Source organism: Malaclemys terrapin, chromosome 1, assembly GCF_027887155.1.
Source record: "Malaclemys terrapin pileata isolate rMalTer1 chromosome 1, rMalTer1.hap1, whole genome shotgun sequence".
Classification (NCBI taxonomy): Eukaryota; Metazoa; Chordata; order Testudines; family Emydidae; genus Malaclemys; species Malaclemys terrapin.
In genome coordinates, this window is record NC_071505.1 from 151,762,554 (window position 1) to 151,779,337 (window position 16,784).

A 16,784-nucleotide genomic window follows, 5' to 3' on the forward strand; every position below is an offset into this window, starting at 1 on the left:
ATAAGCTCAAGATCCTCTTTTATCTCGTTCCTTCATACAAGCTAAGCAGGGCAAGGCAGGCCTAGGCAGGACTTGAGTAAAACCCTGCTTGTAAACTGTATGTGCTGAAAGAAGTGCTGTGGGTGATTCAGTAGATGGTGCTCTTGCCTTTGCGTCAATTCTGCACCGGCATGCTGGTGTGGGATTAAGGCACCACAGGTGCTATCTTTCTGATAATCTACTGACCATCTATGTGCATTAAAGATCTCATGACCTTTGCACAAGAGTAGATTGTATTAGTTCTGGTGCTGTGGCCAAATTCCAGCCAAGGTCATTAGGACTTGGCTCCCTGAACTCTGAGGAAAGAGGTTGTTTATATGTAACATTCTCTGCACCAGTATGACTGCCTTCTTAGCGCATGTGCAACATGCCTCTGGTGGCATGTGACCAGGATTCATCACCGAATTTGGTCCATTGGTTGGATCTAGCTTTCCCGGCCCTGAGCCACTGCAGCTGTCTGTCAGCATGGGAAAGGGAAAATAAATAACAGCCAGGGGAATGACACCCAAATATTCCCTCTGCCTTGGGCTCACCCTTTACACCTGAGCATTTGTTAAAAGGGGAGTTTTACTGTGCTGGGTTTCAACTCAACCACTTAGCACATGCTAAAGTATAGCTTGCCTTGTCTACACTGGCATTTTAGAACATGCCAGCTAACATTCTAAAAAAACCCTTTTATCTCAGTCCAATAAACTCCTGCTTGAAATTGGCTTTGATCATTGGCAACGCCCCTCCCCTTTATCACAGGGAAGCACATAATAAATGCAGTGTTTGCACCCAAGGATGTCAGCTGGGTGTAGCAGCTTTTCTTTTCACTCATTCTTTTCCCTGCTGTTATTCTACCTTCACCATCGTTTTAATCGTCATCTCTTTTCTTTCTGTCAATTTCCCCCTCCCTTCCTCCACTACTTTCATTCTTTCTTTCATGCTCTCATTGCGCACTCCTCCAACCCATTTCTTCTTTCCCTTCTCTCTTATCTTGCTGCCTTTCACCACCCGTATTTACTACCTACCTACCTACCTATCTTCAATGTGTCTTTCTCCCCTGCTCTTGCCATCCCTCCTTCCTTCTGATGGGAACTGAGCTACTTGTTGTTAGTGCACTGCACATCTCTTCTCTTTGCTTCTCAGGATAAACAGTGCCAATGGCCTGGAGATCAAGAGCATGGGGAGCCAGTCCCTCCTGATGGTGGCCAATGTCACTGAAGAACACTATGGCAACTACACCTGCGTGGCTGCCAACAAGCTGGGAGTCACAAATGCCAGCCTATACCTTTACAGTAAGTATTGAAGTGAGGGGGAGGACTCGAGGCAGCTCTCACAAAGGTCAGCCTGTACCTTTACCCTACAGTAAGTGTGCTTTAGAAGAGGGGCCCTGAATTCACGTAATTGGAAAACATTAGCCTGCCAAACTTCAACAGCAATCCAAGGAGCCATTAGGTAATGAACACTTCCATGTTTGTAGTCACAGCCGAACACAAGCACACGTGAGTAAATGGTTATATTCAAGCCCCCCTTGATCCTTTGAGTAATTTCTTTGCTGCAATCTGGTAAAACAAGAATATATATTTTTAAGCAGGGAACAGAGTGACAGCCCCTTTAAGAGAGAGATGGAATATTCAGGCCTGAAAGTTCCATGGAGGCTGAAAAATGTCAAACATTGAAAGAGATGGAGAGAAGTAACCAGTGAGCCTGGGGAGGGGAGAGCCAGAGAAAAAAGAAGAAATGGGTCTGAAAATAGAAGGAAGTGATGCAAGATAAGCAAGAGTGACTATATGAGAAACAGAGACCAGGATTATTTAAAGAGACATGCTACATTTTGCAAGAACCACGGGTGGGGAAATGAAGGTCTTACACTGATAGTGGGATGATTAGAATATAGGGAAATATAGAGCAGGTTAAAGGAAATATGAAATCAAGCTCCCGGGTTTTGATCCGGTTGTCTTTGAAGTTGATGAAGGTATTGCCATAGACCTCAACAGCCACAAAACTAGAGGGGCTCAGACCCAAACCCCACAAGCCCTTGAGGGCTTATAGAATCCAAACTTTACAGCTGGTCCCCACCTGGTCTATAATAGACCAAGCCTGAATCTGAATTCAATACTCCACCCCATCCAAACTTTGGAGTATTTGAAATCTAGTTCTTGATACAAATACTGCACCTTGGGTAATAAATAAATGATCCCTTCCTTTCTCTGGAAATACAGGATTATATTAGAGTATATAGAGTTGTGATCTCTCTAGGCAGGGTGGGAGGTAAGATTTATAAGGGAGTCTCACTTCGAGTGATAGGTTTGTTTATGCTTTCTGGAGCCAGACTGATCAAAAGATAAGGGAAAAACATCCCTTTTTTAAATAGTTTTTTAAATGAAAAAAAATGATGTAGCAGGGATAGGAGAACCCGCTGGCATTTTTGTATTCACGAGACCTCTGGATTTTTTATATTTTAATTTGAAGTTTTGCAAAACTAAGGTGCATTACATGGAACACTTCATGTAAGCCACTGGTTCCAATGGTAATAAGAGATTAGCATGTCTTTGACTAAATGGAAACTTGTGGCACACAAACAAGGTAAGTTTCTCCTCCAAAAGTCTTTTTTGCCCTACTCTTGGGGGACTGCCAGGGGATTCAAATAAAAATCTCAGGGCTGTAGCCTGGAACATGAACCGCAAATGCTACAAGTTTTGTTGTCAGTACTATTACTACTAAAAATGCCAAAAGTAGAACCCATGATTTGGGGTTAAATTCTAAATTTGACAAAATAAGTTTTCCCCTCTCTCATGGCTGCCCTTCTGCAGATGAACTGTAATGCTTAATAGAAACAAAATCTAAGATCAGAACTCATATAGAAAAATAGAAACACTTTGCATGCCTATCACATCTTGCTTCTGAGGATCTCAAAGCATTTACAGACAGTGAATATTTTAACCTCACAAGCTGCTGGGAGATAGATGAGCAGTATTAGCACCTGAAGGAAAACTGAGGGACAAAGAGGGGAAGGGGCTTACCAAAGGTCACATAATCACAGGCAGAGCTGGGAATAGATCCCAGAAGTCCCAGTTCTCAGAGCCCAGTCAGATAGCTGCATTCCCTGAATAAGCTTGTTAGTGATGTCATCTACCATATCAGGGAAAACATGGAAACCATTAAAGATAACCTGCAGAGAGGATATAAATTGAGCTTGTGCCATCTTTTGTTTTTTTGTATGATGTATAAAGAGGGCCTGCATTTTTTAAAACTTCTTGGGGTTTGTTTATTGGTTTGTTTTGCTGGGTTTTTTTACATTAGGAATTCAGGTCCTGTCTGGGCTAGAAAACTCTCTGAGGACCGGAGAAATTGTGACACGAAGACAATACGAGAGCCAAGAGAGTGAAACTTGAGCAATTGAGAGAGGAAGAGATTTTTTGTTAGACTCCTTGTAACTGTTTGTTTAGTAAACACCTATATAATAACTTCAGTGACTAATTTAGGAGAAGGAGTCTTGGTGAAAATTATTTGTTAACGCTTCTACAAACCCCTTCCCAGCTTTCAGTTAAGGTGGGAGAGATGAGAATCAAAGCATGAGGAGACCAGAATTGCCATTCTTAAGAGGGCTGGGGAAGTAAAAAAATAATAATAATTAATAACTAACCATCCATCATAATGAAGCAAAAAACACAAGCCCACTTTAAAAAAAAAATCCTTTACAGATCACATAGCAACCGGAACAGCAGCCACTGAATATTCTCAGCCCCATGCCCAAGCATGAACAAGTGTAAGGTTTTCAAGCTACAGCTTTTGAGTGATTTTCTTCTCTGGAATCTGATTGATTGAAATAGCAGAGAAAGATTTTATATATTTTTAATAGAGAACAAACTCACTGTAGGACAACATCCCTTTTGAGAGGCAGATGGAATGTTGGTGCCTGAAGGTTCTGTAGTAGTTGAAAAATGACAGCTGGCGAGACAGAAATAGCGCAATAGAGTACTGGTAAGATATATGTAACTTTGCTTATGGCTGAGGGGTAAAAGGGACCCACAAAATTATTTAACAATATAGTCTAGTGAGAGGGAAAAGAGGGGGATGTTCCAGGAAATACCAGGTACAATAAAAAAGTCAGAGAGCGCTGAGTTCCTTAGATTTAGGTACTGTAATGAGAGATGCTACATTAAAAAAGAGAGAGATGAATAGATAGAGAGTGACCTGGTATAAGGGACCTGGAAGCATCATTGTCTGCTATAGACAGAGAGATTTATGCCCCGTACTCCTGGAGTCTTTCAGAGACAGAAGGATTTATCCCAAGAAATGAAACAAGAGCCAAGAGGGAGCAAAAGGAGACTGAGTTTACAGCAAAGAATGTGATGAACTCCAAGAAAAGGACAAAACACATCCTGTCCCTGTGTGTCTGGGATAGAAAGGATTTCTGTGAAAATGATCAGAGAGTGGTATCATCACAGAATCTGGTGATGGAGAATCAGTGTCAAAAGTGTTAGGAATATTTTTCCTCTATATACTGTGAAGGAAAGATTTTATTTTCCTTTCATTCTCCTGAATTAACAGAGTGCTTTGGGGAAGTGTCTGAGCAATACCATAATTATAGCTAAGTCCATGTTATACGCACACACATGCATACATACACAAGATGTGTATCCACACCTGAACGCATATAAAGGTATGTAGGCACACATACACACACAAGTATACCCACCCAATGTAAACAAGCACGCGCATACACACAGGTTTGCACACATACGTATGCATGCACATCATTCTTTCAAAGACATTCCAAGGCATTATGGAAACAAAATGGAAGTTGTCCCTTCACACCCTGGACTAGACCCTCATCTGGTGCAAATCATAATCTGCACCTTCTTAGGGTCTAGCCCACTGATGGGGATAAAGCAGGAATCCACAGGCACTGGCAGTACCTTGCTCTCCTGCTAGTTGTATGGTCTGATTTACAGTGGGACAGTCACCACAGTGGTCCTGTCCCCTCTCCTGTTTGCACCCTTGAATGAGTAGATCTGGAGAAGGAGAGGTCGCTGGCAAGGCATGTTTCAGTTAGAAGCAGCAGAAGGCAGGTCCCCACCATGGAATCCCCAAGAGATTTCAGGTATAGGTTATCATGTTAATCACACAGATTTCCAACTATGAGCACATTTCTTAGAAGAATCAGAGCATGTTTCCAAAATGCCATTATCTGTCAGTGCCCCAGTTTTATGCATGAACATACATAGGTTCAAACACATACACACATTCACGTGTGCATATCTTACCTCACCTGCTAGCCCATACCTTATTTCATGCACACATTAGTTTCAGATAATCAGTGGTGCTCTTCCAGCAGATGGAATTTGGGATCTATCCTTGTAACTGAATAGAGCAGTTCATACCATGCACTTCACCCAACAACCTCCCTGCAATAACAGAGAGAATAATGCGCTGAGGTAGAGTTCTTATGGTGATAATGGGGTGGGGTGGGGCTGAGAAGCAGCTATTACACCTTTGGTGGAGTAGAAAGGCTGTTGCTCAGCAGGCAAGGGGAATGGAGGTCTAGTCATTCAGTAGAAAGTAGTGTGATAATGAGGCTATTGCACTCTAACTGCTTGCAATGTGCAACCTCTTGCCATCTACAGGACAGGAAGGAAACGGGTCTGAGTTATTATTTAACTAACTAAATAACACGGAAATCATGTCAGCACAATAGCCTGTTTTCACAGAACAAGAATCCCCTGTTGCTACATAAACAGAGACCCAGCCTAGCTGTGTATTTTCCAAACAAGAGACAATCTCCCCAATTCCTGCTGTGGATTCAGACACTGTTAATGCAGGAGATCTGTCATTTTCACTGGGATGTAATTGACCTACTACATCCTGATTGGCCTGGAGAACCTTCAGCTATTCAGAGACCAGTTTATATGAGCACAGGGTGTTTTAGAAAGAGCACCCGTCTCTGAATAGTTGAAGTTCAGCTTAGAAGTGAATAATGGTTGACTACCTGTATAACCTGCCAAATACAACTTCCATCAGCAATGATCTTAGTGCAGCTCCCACAGGTTCAGTCAGACAGAGACCGTGTCTATTAGCTCATCTAGCAGAGCTGCTGCTTCTCTGCTCTCTCAGGATCTATAGTATGTTCACACACTCATGTGCCCCCAGCCACACACCTGGCATCAGGGGGGACTGGGAACTCCTCTAGCTGGTTCAGTCCCCATATTCACTATTTGGGTGACACATACTATCGAGCAATCAGAATCGTCCGGGACAAATTCCATTCAGTATAATGGAGGGAGAATGGTCTACTGGTCAGAACATGTGTCCGGCATGGATCTGGTTCCGTTCCTGGCTATGCCACTAATTCACTGTGTGACTGTGGGTAAATCATTTCCCCTCTCAATGCATCTGGGGACAATCTGTAAAGTGGGAATAATCTGCCACCTCAGAATGGGTATGTGAGTCTTAATTCTTTAATGTCCGTCTTAAGTGCTTTGAGATCCTGGAAGGGAGAGTGCTATCGAAGTGCAAAGTATGGAGCCAGCGGCAGCAGTATCATGACGTAACAATGTACCAAAGATGAACCTTCAAAATCTATAACCAATTTCCCCAACCCAACAGGCTGTATAAACAAGGAGATGTTGATGGGACTTTGAAAACTTTTCCCCAAATATTGCGCCATGGGGAGGTGAGGGCACTTAAGGAATGTGTGACTGATTAGGTTCAGCATGGCAAATGATCATGCACTCAGGTCCCTGTGAGTGTGTCCATTAAGATAGGTTCTGTGAAGGCAATAAATCCACGTAGATGACCTGGCACACCTACCTGCACAATTCACTTCTCTGCCAAAGACTAGGTCCAATCAGGAGATGCCACTATGGTGGCCCACGGTCTGGTGACTCAGTGGCATTTGGAAGCAGGAAGAGGCCATGTGACCCATCCACTACAAATAGCATCACTGCAGGTCTTTTATTCCTCCTGCTGTATGGACATTGATTATTCAGTTCTGTGTGCCATTGAGATGGTTTCTCCTCAACTCCCAATCCATGGAAACATGTACTGTGATGTCTTGGTAGCATAATGCTCTGTATGTGAAACGGTCTTAGTCAATCCAATTGTAGGATGGGGGAGCTGTCAGGTTTGTAACTGCTGCTTGCTGGGTGTGGAAAGTGGCATTTCCTTTTCTCCTGCATGTTGCTTACTGTTGTTTTTCCCCCCTTAGAGCGAGTTTTACCCACACTCCCCAACCCTTTTCCAGGTCAGTATATGCTTTATGTCAAAGTACCTCTCTAGCCGGGTCATTCTCCATCATCTCAACAAATGCTAAAAGCCGAGGGTGGGCAGAGCCGGATGACAGGAAAATAAGGATGTCCCCTTTTGCATTGCATCCCAGTTGTCCCCCCCCAAAAAAAAAATTGTTGCCAAAATCTCAGATTGAATCCAAACCTGAGGTTCAAGTGACTTTGTAGAGATAAGCCTGAGCTGTTGTGTTTGGATCCAGATCCAAATGTTCCCAGTGTTGAGTTTGTCGTCAGGCCCATTTCTAATATATATTCCAACCAGAAGCATATGTGCCACAGTAACTCAAAAAGAGGTTCATCTCTTGGTGCACCCAGTCTGACCAGAAGCAGAAGCATCTTGCAATCCTGTAAGGGGGGAAAAAACATAAAGCTGCTACTCTCAGATTTCCATCTCGGGGTATGGAACGTCCAGAGAAGCATCTATACTTTTGAGTGCTGATTCCTAACGAACCACCTCACTTTTTGTGATTCATCTGTCCCAGTGAAAATGTCTTTGCTGTTCGCATGGTAGGACAGCTGGGGCACTAACTGTGAAAAGAAGCATAGTGTAGTCATTAAAGCAGACATGAGGCACCTCTGATTTGACCCAGTTCACAAGGAGCGAGTGTGAACACAGGGCAGGGAATCAGGAGACCTGGATATTATTCCCAGATCTTCCACACACTCGTTTTGGTCAAATCAGTATGGCCGTGTCTCCGTTATTAGATGTCCCAATTGAGAGGGGCCTGATTTTCAGAGGATGGGTGCTCAGTCCTTTCCGAAGTCAGGCCCTTATAAGGGGTTTCAAGTTGGGCACCCAAAAATGGAGGCACCCAAAATCACTAGTCACTTTGAAAACTCTGGCCTAAAGTGCTTAATTTGTGCCAGGGCTTAGCCCAGCACCTCTAGGCTTGGCAGTTCATAGTCCCAGCACTTCTGGGCTTGCTGCATCAGTTATGAATGTAAAAAAATTGCTTGAGCCCTGGCACCTCTTTCATTACAAATTAAGCACTGCCTATGCCCCACCATACCTCAGTTTCCCCAGCTCTACAATGGAGATATTGATACTTACTTAATTCTCAGGGCTGTCATGAGGACTAACTATTTAATGTTGCTAAAGCACTATAAGGTCAAATGCAAAGGATTATTAGGAGTCCATTTTCTTTTGTGTGCCCAAACGGAACACCTGCATTTCCTTAGAGGAAGTGAGCAATGGATGGTGGGAGTTTCACACCAGCTTCACTTAACCACCCCGCAGTTTCAAATCAAGCTCTGCTGCAGACAACTTTGTCAGGGCCAGGATGGGGCTACACTTATTATATTTAAAGGCAAATTTGCAAATACAATTAACGAAAAGTACCCCCAAAAAAGAAAAATTGAAATCAAGCCACCATTAAAATTAAATCCCAGGGAGTGATTTGCAAATAACATTCAAGAAGCTGGGAAAAGGAGTAAAGCAGGCCGTTGGGAATCTAGCGTGGAAAAATAAATCCAATTAAATGCAATTATTGAGCACACTGTAAATGAAACATGGGCTCAGATATGAAATTAAAGTCACAATGGCTGTTTAGGGTTTAAGATTTTGGTTCTTTTAATTTTTTTAAGATGTGGGGTTTTTAATGGCAAATATTTCTGTCCACATTGAAAAGACATTTTTGTCTTTTTCTTTTTTGAATTCCACAGGCAGACAAAGGTTTTGCTAATTTTTCTCCCAACTGTATTGTCTCCTGTCGTGCATTAGTGGCCCATTAAGGCAAATGCTAAAAATTACAGCTGAGCTAAGCCCAGATTTCTATGCCAAATGCCCCTTCTAAGTTCTAACCACACTGCCTGCGCCATCCAGCACAGTTTTAATCAACCTATGAAAATTCTTCCCCACTGCCTTTGATATTTTCTTGCTGCTTCCTGTCTCAATAATAATGTCTCAGTGGACATCACACTGTGATATCACAGTTGCAGTGAGTCTTTAGGAATTTGTTGTATTCTGCGATATCTTCAGTGAACCAGGAAGTGCTAAGAGGATTTCACAGAAGGAAAATATAATTTTAATACTCTGCACCACATTTCTTTTGCTGAAAGCTCCCAGCTGCTTCTTTAATGTGAGCATTCAGCACAGACATTGGTGCTTATATCAATCTTCACTTGTCCTTTGCAGTTCACCTTTAAAGAAACACCAGGCAAAAAAGTTTCCTTGCATGACATGGACTCCATCACTATATGGGTTTATGGGTTCCATTCTCTTTGCCATCAACCTCCTCTGTGACCTAAGTCATGTCACGTCCCCTCTTTGTACCCCAGTTTCCCTATCTATAAAGTATAGCTGACACTTTACTACCTCCTGGGGTTTCTGACGATTAATTAATTAATGAATTAATTAGGGAGGTGCGTTGAGATGGAAAGGGCTGTGTACATTCTAAGTATTGTTATTATCTGCTAGCTGCTGTTTAAAAGAGGTCAGAGATTTCAAAGGGAGCTATTTAACAATACACAGGGCTTGAATTTGATGGGGAAGACTTTCCTAGAGCATTAGTGAAACCCAACTGGTCCTTATTTCTGCTGTTAAAAATGGGGCCTGTGACCACCATTAAGGTACCAAATCCCCTGGTAACATTTCTAGCCATCTTGATTGTTGAGGCAAGGCCTTCAAAGTGCCTGAAATCTCATCTGGGATCTCTGTTAAGCCCTAAGGATGTTTTGTTCTGTGCTGTCTTCCATAGTCACAGGTCTGGCTGCACTTTTGCCCCTCTTCTGGTCTCTCTGACTGCATTCCCCAAGGGCCTTGTGCATTCACCTCTTTCGGGGGGATTCCCAGGAGTTTCCCACTCTTAGATTGGGCCTTGGGCTGTAGTACCCTGTGTACCAGTTGTGATTACTTAGCAGGCCCCACTGGATTTGGAACCTGCAATTCTTCCCTATGGGAGCTTATGACCCGTGATTCATACAGGTGACCAGACAGCTTTGTCAAACCAATCTTAACAGTCTTACTCCTAAACCCCACCACCCTATAATAGTGGGCCAGGTACGTTTTGCTTCTTCAGACCTTCCAGTGGTGTCTGTCTCAGCATCAGTCTGTTCTGCATGAGCAACTCTTGGACAACTACCTCATCCCTGGACTTATCCCTGGACTTTTAAACTCTTTAACGTTCCTTTGGTCTTTTGGCAGCCAGCTGTGGCAAAAGCAGTCTTGACTGGAGCCTATAAGTTGCATTTTCCCAGAAAACAGCTCAAGCATTGTCCCTTCTGTGCCCTCCTTGTTTACTGGGAGGTTGCTTATCTGGAGTCATTGTATTACCTTCCTGCTACTTTCCTAACAGTCCTGCTATTAAACTGAACCAACACATGAATACAGTAAACATTCCAGTAAGCCCAACAGAGCCATAGAGTAACTATCTCACCAACTAGGTCACCTAGAGTATTCGTAAATGATTATAGCTCAGCCCCACCTCCTTCACAGCGCCTGCCCTGGGATCTCTGCCAGAGCTTGCCAAGTGTCAGGGCAGTGAGTGGTGCTGTCTTGGGCTGCGTATTTTAACAGGAGAAGAAATCAAGTGCAGAAGCCACTCAGTTGGGCCGCATCAAACAAAATCCAGTTCCATTGCTCATCAACATTATAAAGATAGTGATGAGGTGACTGGTCGGGGGCAGGCCTATCTTTCCACCAAACAGATGTAGATTGGAGAATGACCCTGGATGGACTGTAGATTGTAGCTAGTCTCCTTTTAGCTGTAGTCCTTGTAGCTTGTATTGTTACTAATGCCTTGATTGGGGTGGGAGGGAGGGAGAAGAGAGCTGTTCATTTGTGTCTAATGACCAGAGGTTGGAGCTTCCTAAGAGGTCCAAAGAGCAGCTTTCTCTTTAACGGCCTCCCATTCTTCTCCCTCCTGCCCAGGGATTGGGCTCCCTTCTGGGAAACACGGAGACTTCTCCTGTTAATATGGTCACCTGTTCTCTCCCAGCACACTCCCCCCAACACATGGGCCTTAGCACCAAAGCAATTCCAGTGAGTGAACACTTTTCTCATGGACAGTGACTCTGCATTTGGCGAAAACTGGGTGGTCTGGTTGGTTTTAAACAGGGTGTCTCTACAGGAAAAAATCATGGGGAAATAGGACCTTTTGAGCAGCACAGACTCTGAGGATCCAGCATGGTACAGGGCTGGCCTGCTGAGCAGTCAGAACTGCCTTCCCTTGATCCAGCCAGTCCCAAAAAGACAATAAAAAATCCTTTGTTAAGTCCTCGGGTGCTTGCAAGGGGGTCAGGCCCCGCCATGCCCTCTGTTCATGCCCAAGAAGAGGAATTGCTTGGCAGGAACCACAGTGTTTTTAGGGCCAAATTCTGCTAACACCAGGTCTGAATTTGATCTTTACACATTATTTGGTCCCCATAATGAAACCAGTTTAAACCATGTTCAAGGTCCCTCTCCATCCCCAGCTGTTCTTTAGGATTTGAACTCACTTCCCTAGCAGGGCTCAAAGGAAGGAACAGTGAAATCCCAAATCACATACACTGCTTTTAAAACATGTTAATTCTTCAACATGGTTGAGAACTCGTAGCACAAACAGGCCCAAATGCTTGTTTTGATCTCTGTTCCTGACACCGGAGCAGCCAGGAAATAGAAATAATTAAAAGATGAGACAAGCATGAGATGCAACATTTTGATCCATCTCCGGATCAGAACTTTCCCAAAGGTCATGGGGTGTTTAGGGTCACAATTCAGGTTGGGCCTATCACTATATAATGGTATATTTGTGTCTGACGAGGGTGCACCTCTGTCACATAACTGGATTGCTGGTTGGCTTCAGTTATCTGCATCTTAGCAGATGCTCACTTGTTTAAAACCTGCCACCCTAAGCAGAAAGTAAGGCTCAAGAACTCAAAAGGCTTCCATCTGATGTTATCAAGCCAGATTTTCAAACAAGCCCAGCTCCAATTTGGTGAGTACAGCACCACTGTACTGTGCAGCAACATGGCCGTGGCTTAGGTATGGCTTTGCAGTATGGATGCTCAAACTGAGCTAGGCTAGCTCGGGTGCTCAGACCCACGTGCCAGTCACCTGATCTAACTCTGTATTGAAGACCTACTCTACAGCACCTAAGGGCACAATCATGTGGGATGCTGAGCTCTTTTGAAAATCTGGCCAATGGAGCAGAGATGACTAAGGCACAAGCCAGGACATTGGGACACCTGGAGTCTGTTCCTGGTCTACCATAGACAGACTCGTCATTGTGAAAGTTGAAGCTAGACAAATTCAAACTGGGAATAAGATTCACGTTTTTAACAGTGAGGCTAATTAACTACTGGAACAACTGACGAATGGGTGTGGGGCATTCTCCATCACTGGCAATGTTTACTGAAAATTGGAAGTTGTTCTAAAAGACATATTCTATGCTGAATGGGAATTAATTCGGGGAAGTCCTGTGGCCTGCGTTATGCAGGAAGTCAGACTCGATAATCACAATGGTCCCATCTGGCCTTAACACCTGTGAATCTATGATTCATATGACCTTGGGCAAGTTGCATGTCCTGTCTCATCCTCACTTTCCCCATGTGTAAAATGGTGATAATAATATTGACCTTAGAGGGAGCTAAGAGAATTAATTCAAGTCTAGAAACAACACCTTGGATTGTGAACTAGGGCAACTCCAAGTCTTAGTGTTATTATGATAACAATTAACATTAGCTTGGGCTAACATTTGTCAAGACTGCTCAAAAAACCTCTGTTCCCCATAAAAAAAAAAAATCGGCTTTCTCCCCCCCCCCCTCCCGAGAGAGAGAGAGAGAGAGAGAGAAATAGTTTTATTGCTTGCTCTGTTTCTGTACTTTTTGTTCATTAATTTTAATTTAGATTGATTTATTCCAAAATGAGCCCTGGATTGCATATATTTGCATAACCCTCTCCAGCTGCAGTGCTGCGGAGAATCCAATGAGCTGAGTGAGAGGGAGGAGGAGGCTGAGAGCTAGGACTGGAAAGCCTAGGGAAATGCTCTTCAATTCGACCTTTGCCCTCACTATGGAGTGGTACACATACTTGAAGCCCTTTTTAGCCACCGTTAGAGCCTAACCTGGTTGTAGCACTGTTTGCTGCACACAGAGCGTAGCTGCAAAACTGTGTTCCTGCCTTAGTGCTCTAGAGGGGATTCTGGGCCAGAATACTGGAAAAATCCCCATCTTCATCGACTGGATTAGAAATCACCCCACCCTAGGATAATCAATCCGGGTAATACATTGCCAGGTGTGATCGCTGGTAGCACAGTTTGAGCTGTAGTATGGATGGGTTCAGTTTAGACCAGCACTCAGGCAGAACATACCCCTCCAGACCCAAACAATCCAGAACTTGGCAGAACTACAGATCCAGCTGTGAAACACACAGCTTGGCATGGCTTTAAACCAGCTCCTGATGCCTCCATGTGAGCATTCAGGGAATAACAATATTGTCTCTTAAACCATTACCCTAAGCTTTTTACTTGGAGGAGGGGGAGAGCTGGGGGGGGGGATATAAATCTTATATCAAGTTTATAACAAATACACATAAAGCCCCTGCTCTCTCCCCGCCGCCTCCTTTTTCAGTTGCCTTCCCAGTAGCAGAGACCTGTTGTGAAAAGCTGCACTGAAATTAAAGTAGGGTAGGGAGAGAACAGACATCACTTCTCTTTTTATTCCTTGAATAGAACCATTCCCCCCACACACCCTCCTTCCCCATTTCCACTTTGCAAACCACTAAGGAATTTGCCTAACAAATTGGCCTCCCATCTGGTTATTGTCCCGAGCGAACAGCCTCTCCATTCACTAACCCAGGATGGTAAGTCAGTTTGGGAAGCGTCGGGTTTATCTTCTAGGCTCAGGCACTGCGCTGGGCCCATTCGCGAACTGGTTGCCATTCAGTGCTTGCTCTGTGGTTGATAAAGCACATTACACATGGCTGGGCTTGCATGATTAATACAGCTGTCTCAGCGCTCTCTCGGAAAACAAAAACAACCAGGGAAGAAAAAAAAACCTTTCTGCAAACAAATCAGACTTGCGGAAAAGCAGAGTCCTCCTGGCGCGCACACAGGAAGTGCTGTGCCCGTCGAAGGACCTAACAAAAGAGGGAGGGTCTGTTTGGAAGGAGAACAAGGCGAAATGGGGCTTAGTCTGCCCTTCGCACGTCTGGGAATGACTATGTCGGGGTGGCAGCAGGAGCAGGGAGCAGGCGGGGAATCAGTGCAAGTGGTTCCTGCGTTGAAGTGGATGCGACATAACCAGTGCAGCTTTGTTCAGTCCCAGCCAGGCATCGTATCCGGTAGGTGTTGTGGGAGTTGACACACACAAACATACACACACACACAAACCAACTTTCCAAACACCTATAGTGGACACACCTACTTACTCACATGGAGATACACATGTAGGCTTATTCAATGCACACACCACTTAGGGCTTGATCCTCAGGTGCTTAGGAACACCTAAAGGGCAACCAGAAGGGATTGTGTGCCATCTTTCCATGCTGCCCCAAACCTGAAGCCAGCTAAGAGACAGTTCAGCGCCCCCCTACCCCCGTGAAACTCAGAGTAGTCTCAGGGTTGCTCTAAGTTGTAATGGGTTATAACAGTTCTATAGGGGCTGTGTCCCATCAAGGATCACAAGTGCACAACCTGCTCCACCAGGGGGGCTGGGCTAGGCTAGCAGAAAGCCACCATAGCTAGCTGAGATCCGCTCAAGCATTCCCCCACACTAGGGCTGTTTCGGGCTGTTTTAAGACCACTTTGCACCGCTGGTGTACCAATAAGGGGCTTTAGAAGAGGCCAGCATTTGAGCTCTAGAGTGCGCACACAGCCACTCTCACACCCGTATTTACACACACACACACACAAAACAGCTATAGGACACACATATCTACTCACCCGGGGAGACATACAAACTGACTCACGGGAGAGTTATAATTCGCCCACACCCAAGCCAACTCAAACATGAAAACACATGACATCTATAGTGTTAGTTATTCTCTCTCTCTCTCTCTCTCTCTCTCTCTCACACACACACACACACACACACACACACACACACACCACCCCACCCCACCCCACCCCCAACGTCTAGGGCCTCATTCTCAGGTACTCCATTCCTGTCTCTGGGGTAGAGATGGAGGTGGGGTGGACAAAGGGAGTTTCAAGCCCCAGGCCAGATTCTGCTTCAGTAACATGCAGGGGCCATAAAGGGGCCAGAGTGGCTAGGCGGAGGCTTCCCCAGGAGCAGATTAGGTCTGGCATACCCAGCACTGCTCTGCTCCGCTCCTCTTGCAGTCCATGGCATGGGGGCATGCTTGGGGCAGGAAGTAGAGTGCTTCTGAGCTGGGGAACAGCCCAATGACAGTCACAAGGAGACTGCCATAAGTTAGAGCAGCCCCAAAGCCACTCTAATATATGTCCGGGACTGTTCTGGCCCCAGCTAGACCCAGAATCCAGGAGATGCAGAGCTGGCTTAAAGCCACCTTTGCCCCCCCTCCTTCTGGGCTGTGGTTCCTGAGAGGCATGGCACAGAATCTAGCCCCCACCCCATCCAGGGACTGTGCAGCGCCTTACCTGGCCCTTGGTGTAAGTTAGAGCAGCCTCAGGGAACGGGGAGCAGCACCCATGTAGAATCCCTGTGTCAGCGCTACATCAGAGGGCATTCGCATTTCCGCCAACAAGAGCAAAGTAAAGGGGCCTTAGTGTGACTGAGAGGCCCCTGAAGTACACAGATAGCTGTGAACATAACGGAGACATCCCAGGATCCATACACACACTTTACACCCAACCCTGATCACACAACACGAAAAATAGATGCACACCTACTCCCGCAAGTGCAGGCACATAGCCACTAACCAGCTCATATGCCATCTACAGCCTGCACATTGCTACATGCACATGCTCGCAGAGACACTAACAAAGGCCTGTTCACAAAACAGCGGCTTTGGCATGTCAAGTGGCCAGACCACAGCCCAGAGGAGAGTAAGGCACAAAAGAAGCCTTCACCAAAGGGAAAAACAGAACAGTTTTCTGTCAGTCTGTCTCCCTGCCCATTTCTGTCCCCTCCCTACTAGCCTTCTGTCCCGTTCTATTAACCTCTGACCCGCTCTCCTTTTTTCCTTCTCTACATCTCTCTTTGTCAACCTCTTGTCCTCTTCTATCTCCTTTCAGACTTCTCTCATTCATGCTCTGTTTTCTTTCTCTGTCCACTCCAGGGCCGCCCAGAGGAGGGGGACAAGTGGGGCAATTTGCCCCGGGCCCCGCAGTGGCCCCGACGAGAGTTTATCGGGGCCCGTGGAGCGGGGTCCTTCACTTGCTCTGGGGCCCCCGGAAAATTCTCGCAGGGCCTGGGCAGGGCCGCCCAGAGGATTCAGGGGGCCTGGGGTCTTCGGCAGCAGGGGGCCCCCACTGCCGAACTGCCGCCGAAGACCCGGAGCGAAGGAAGCTCCAGGGGCCCAGACCCTGCGAAAGTTTTCCGGGGCCCACAGAGCGAGTGAAGGACCCGCTC

At 45.4% G+C, this 16,784-nt stretch overlaps 1 protein-coding gene across 2 annotated transcripts in view; it reads left to right on the plus strand.

Annotated features, from left to right (window-relative positions):
- LSAMP (limbic system associated membrane protein) overlaps positions 1-16,784 on the plus strand; it is a 442,951-nt gene that overhangs the window by 403,891 nt on the left and 22,276 nt on the right. The window contains exons 6-7 of one of the 2 annotated variants that reach the window (XM_054043629.1): positions 1,171-1,319; positions 7,235-7,270. In XM_054043629.1, the coding sequence (XP_053899604.1) occupies positions 1,171-1,319; positions 7,235-7,270 (185 nt within the window). The remainder of the gene's footprint in view (positions 1-1,170; positions 1,320-7,234; positions 7,271-16,784) is intronic. The other variant, XM_054043636.1, reaches the window with a different exon arrangement.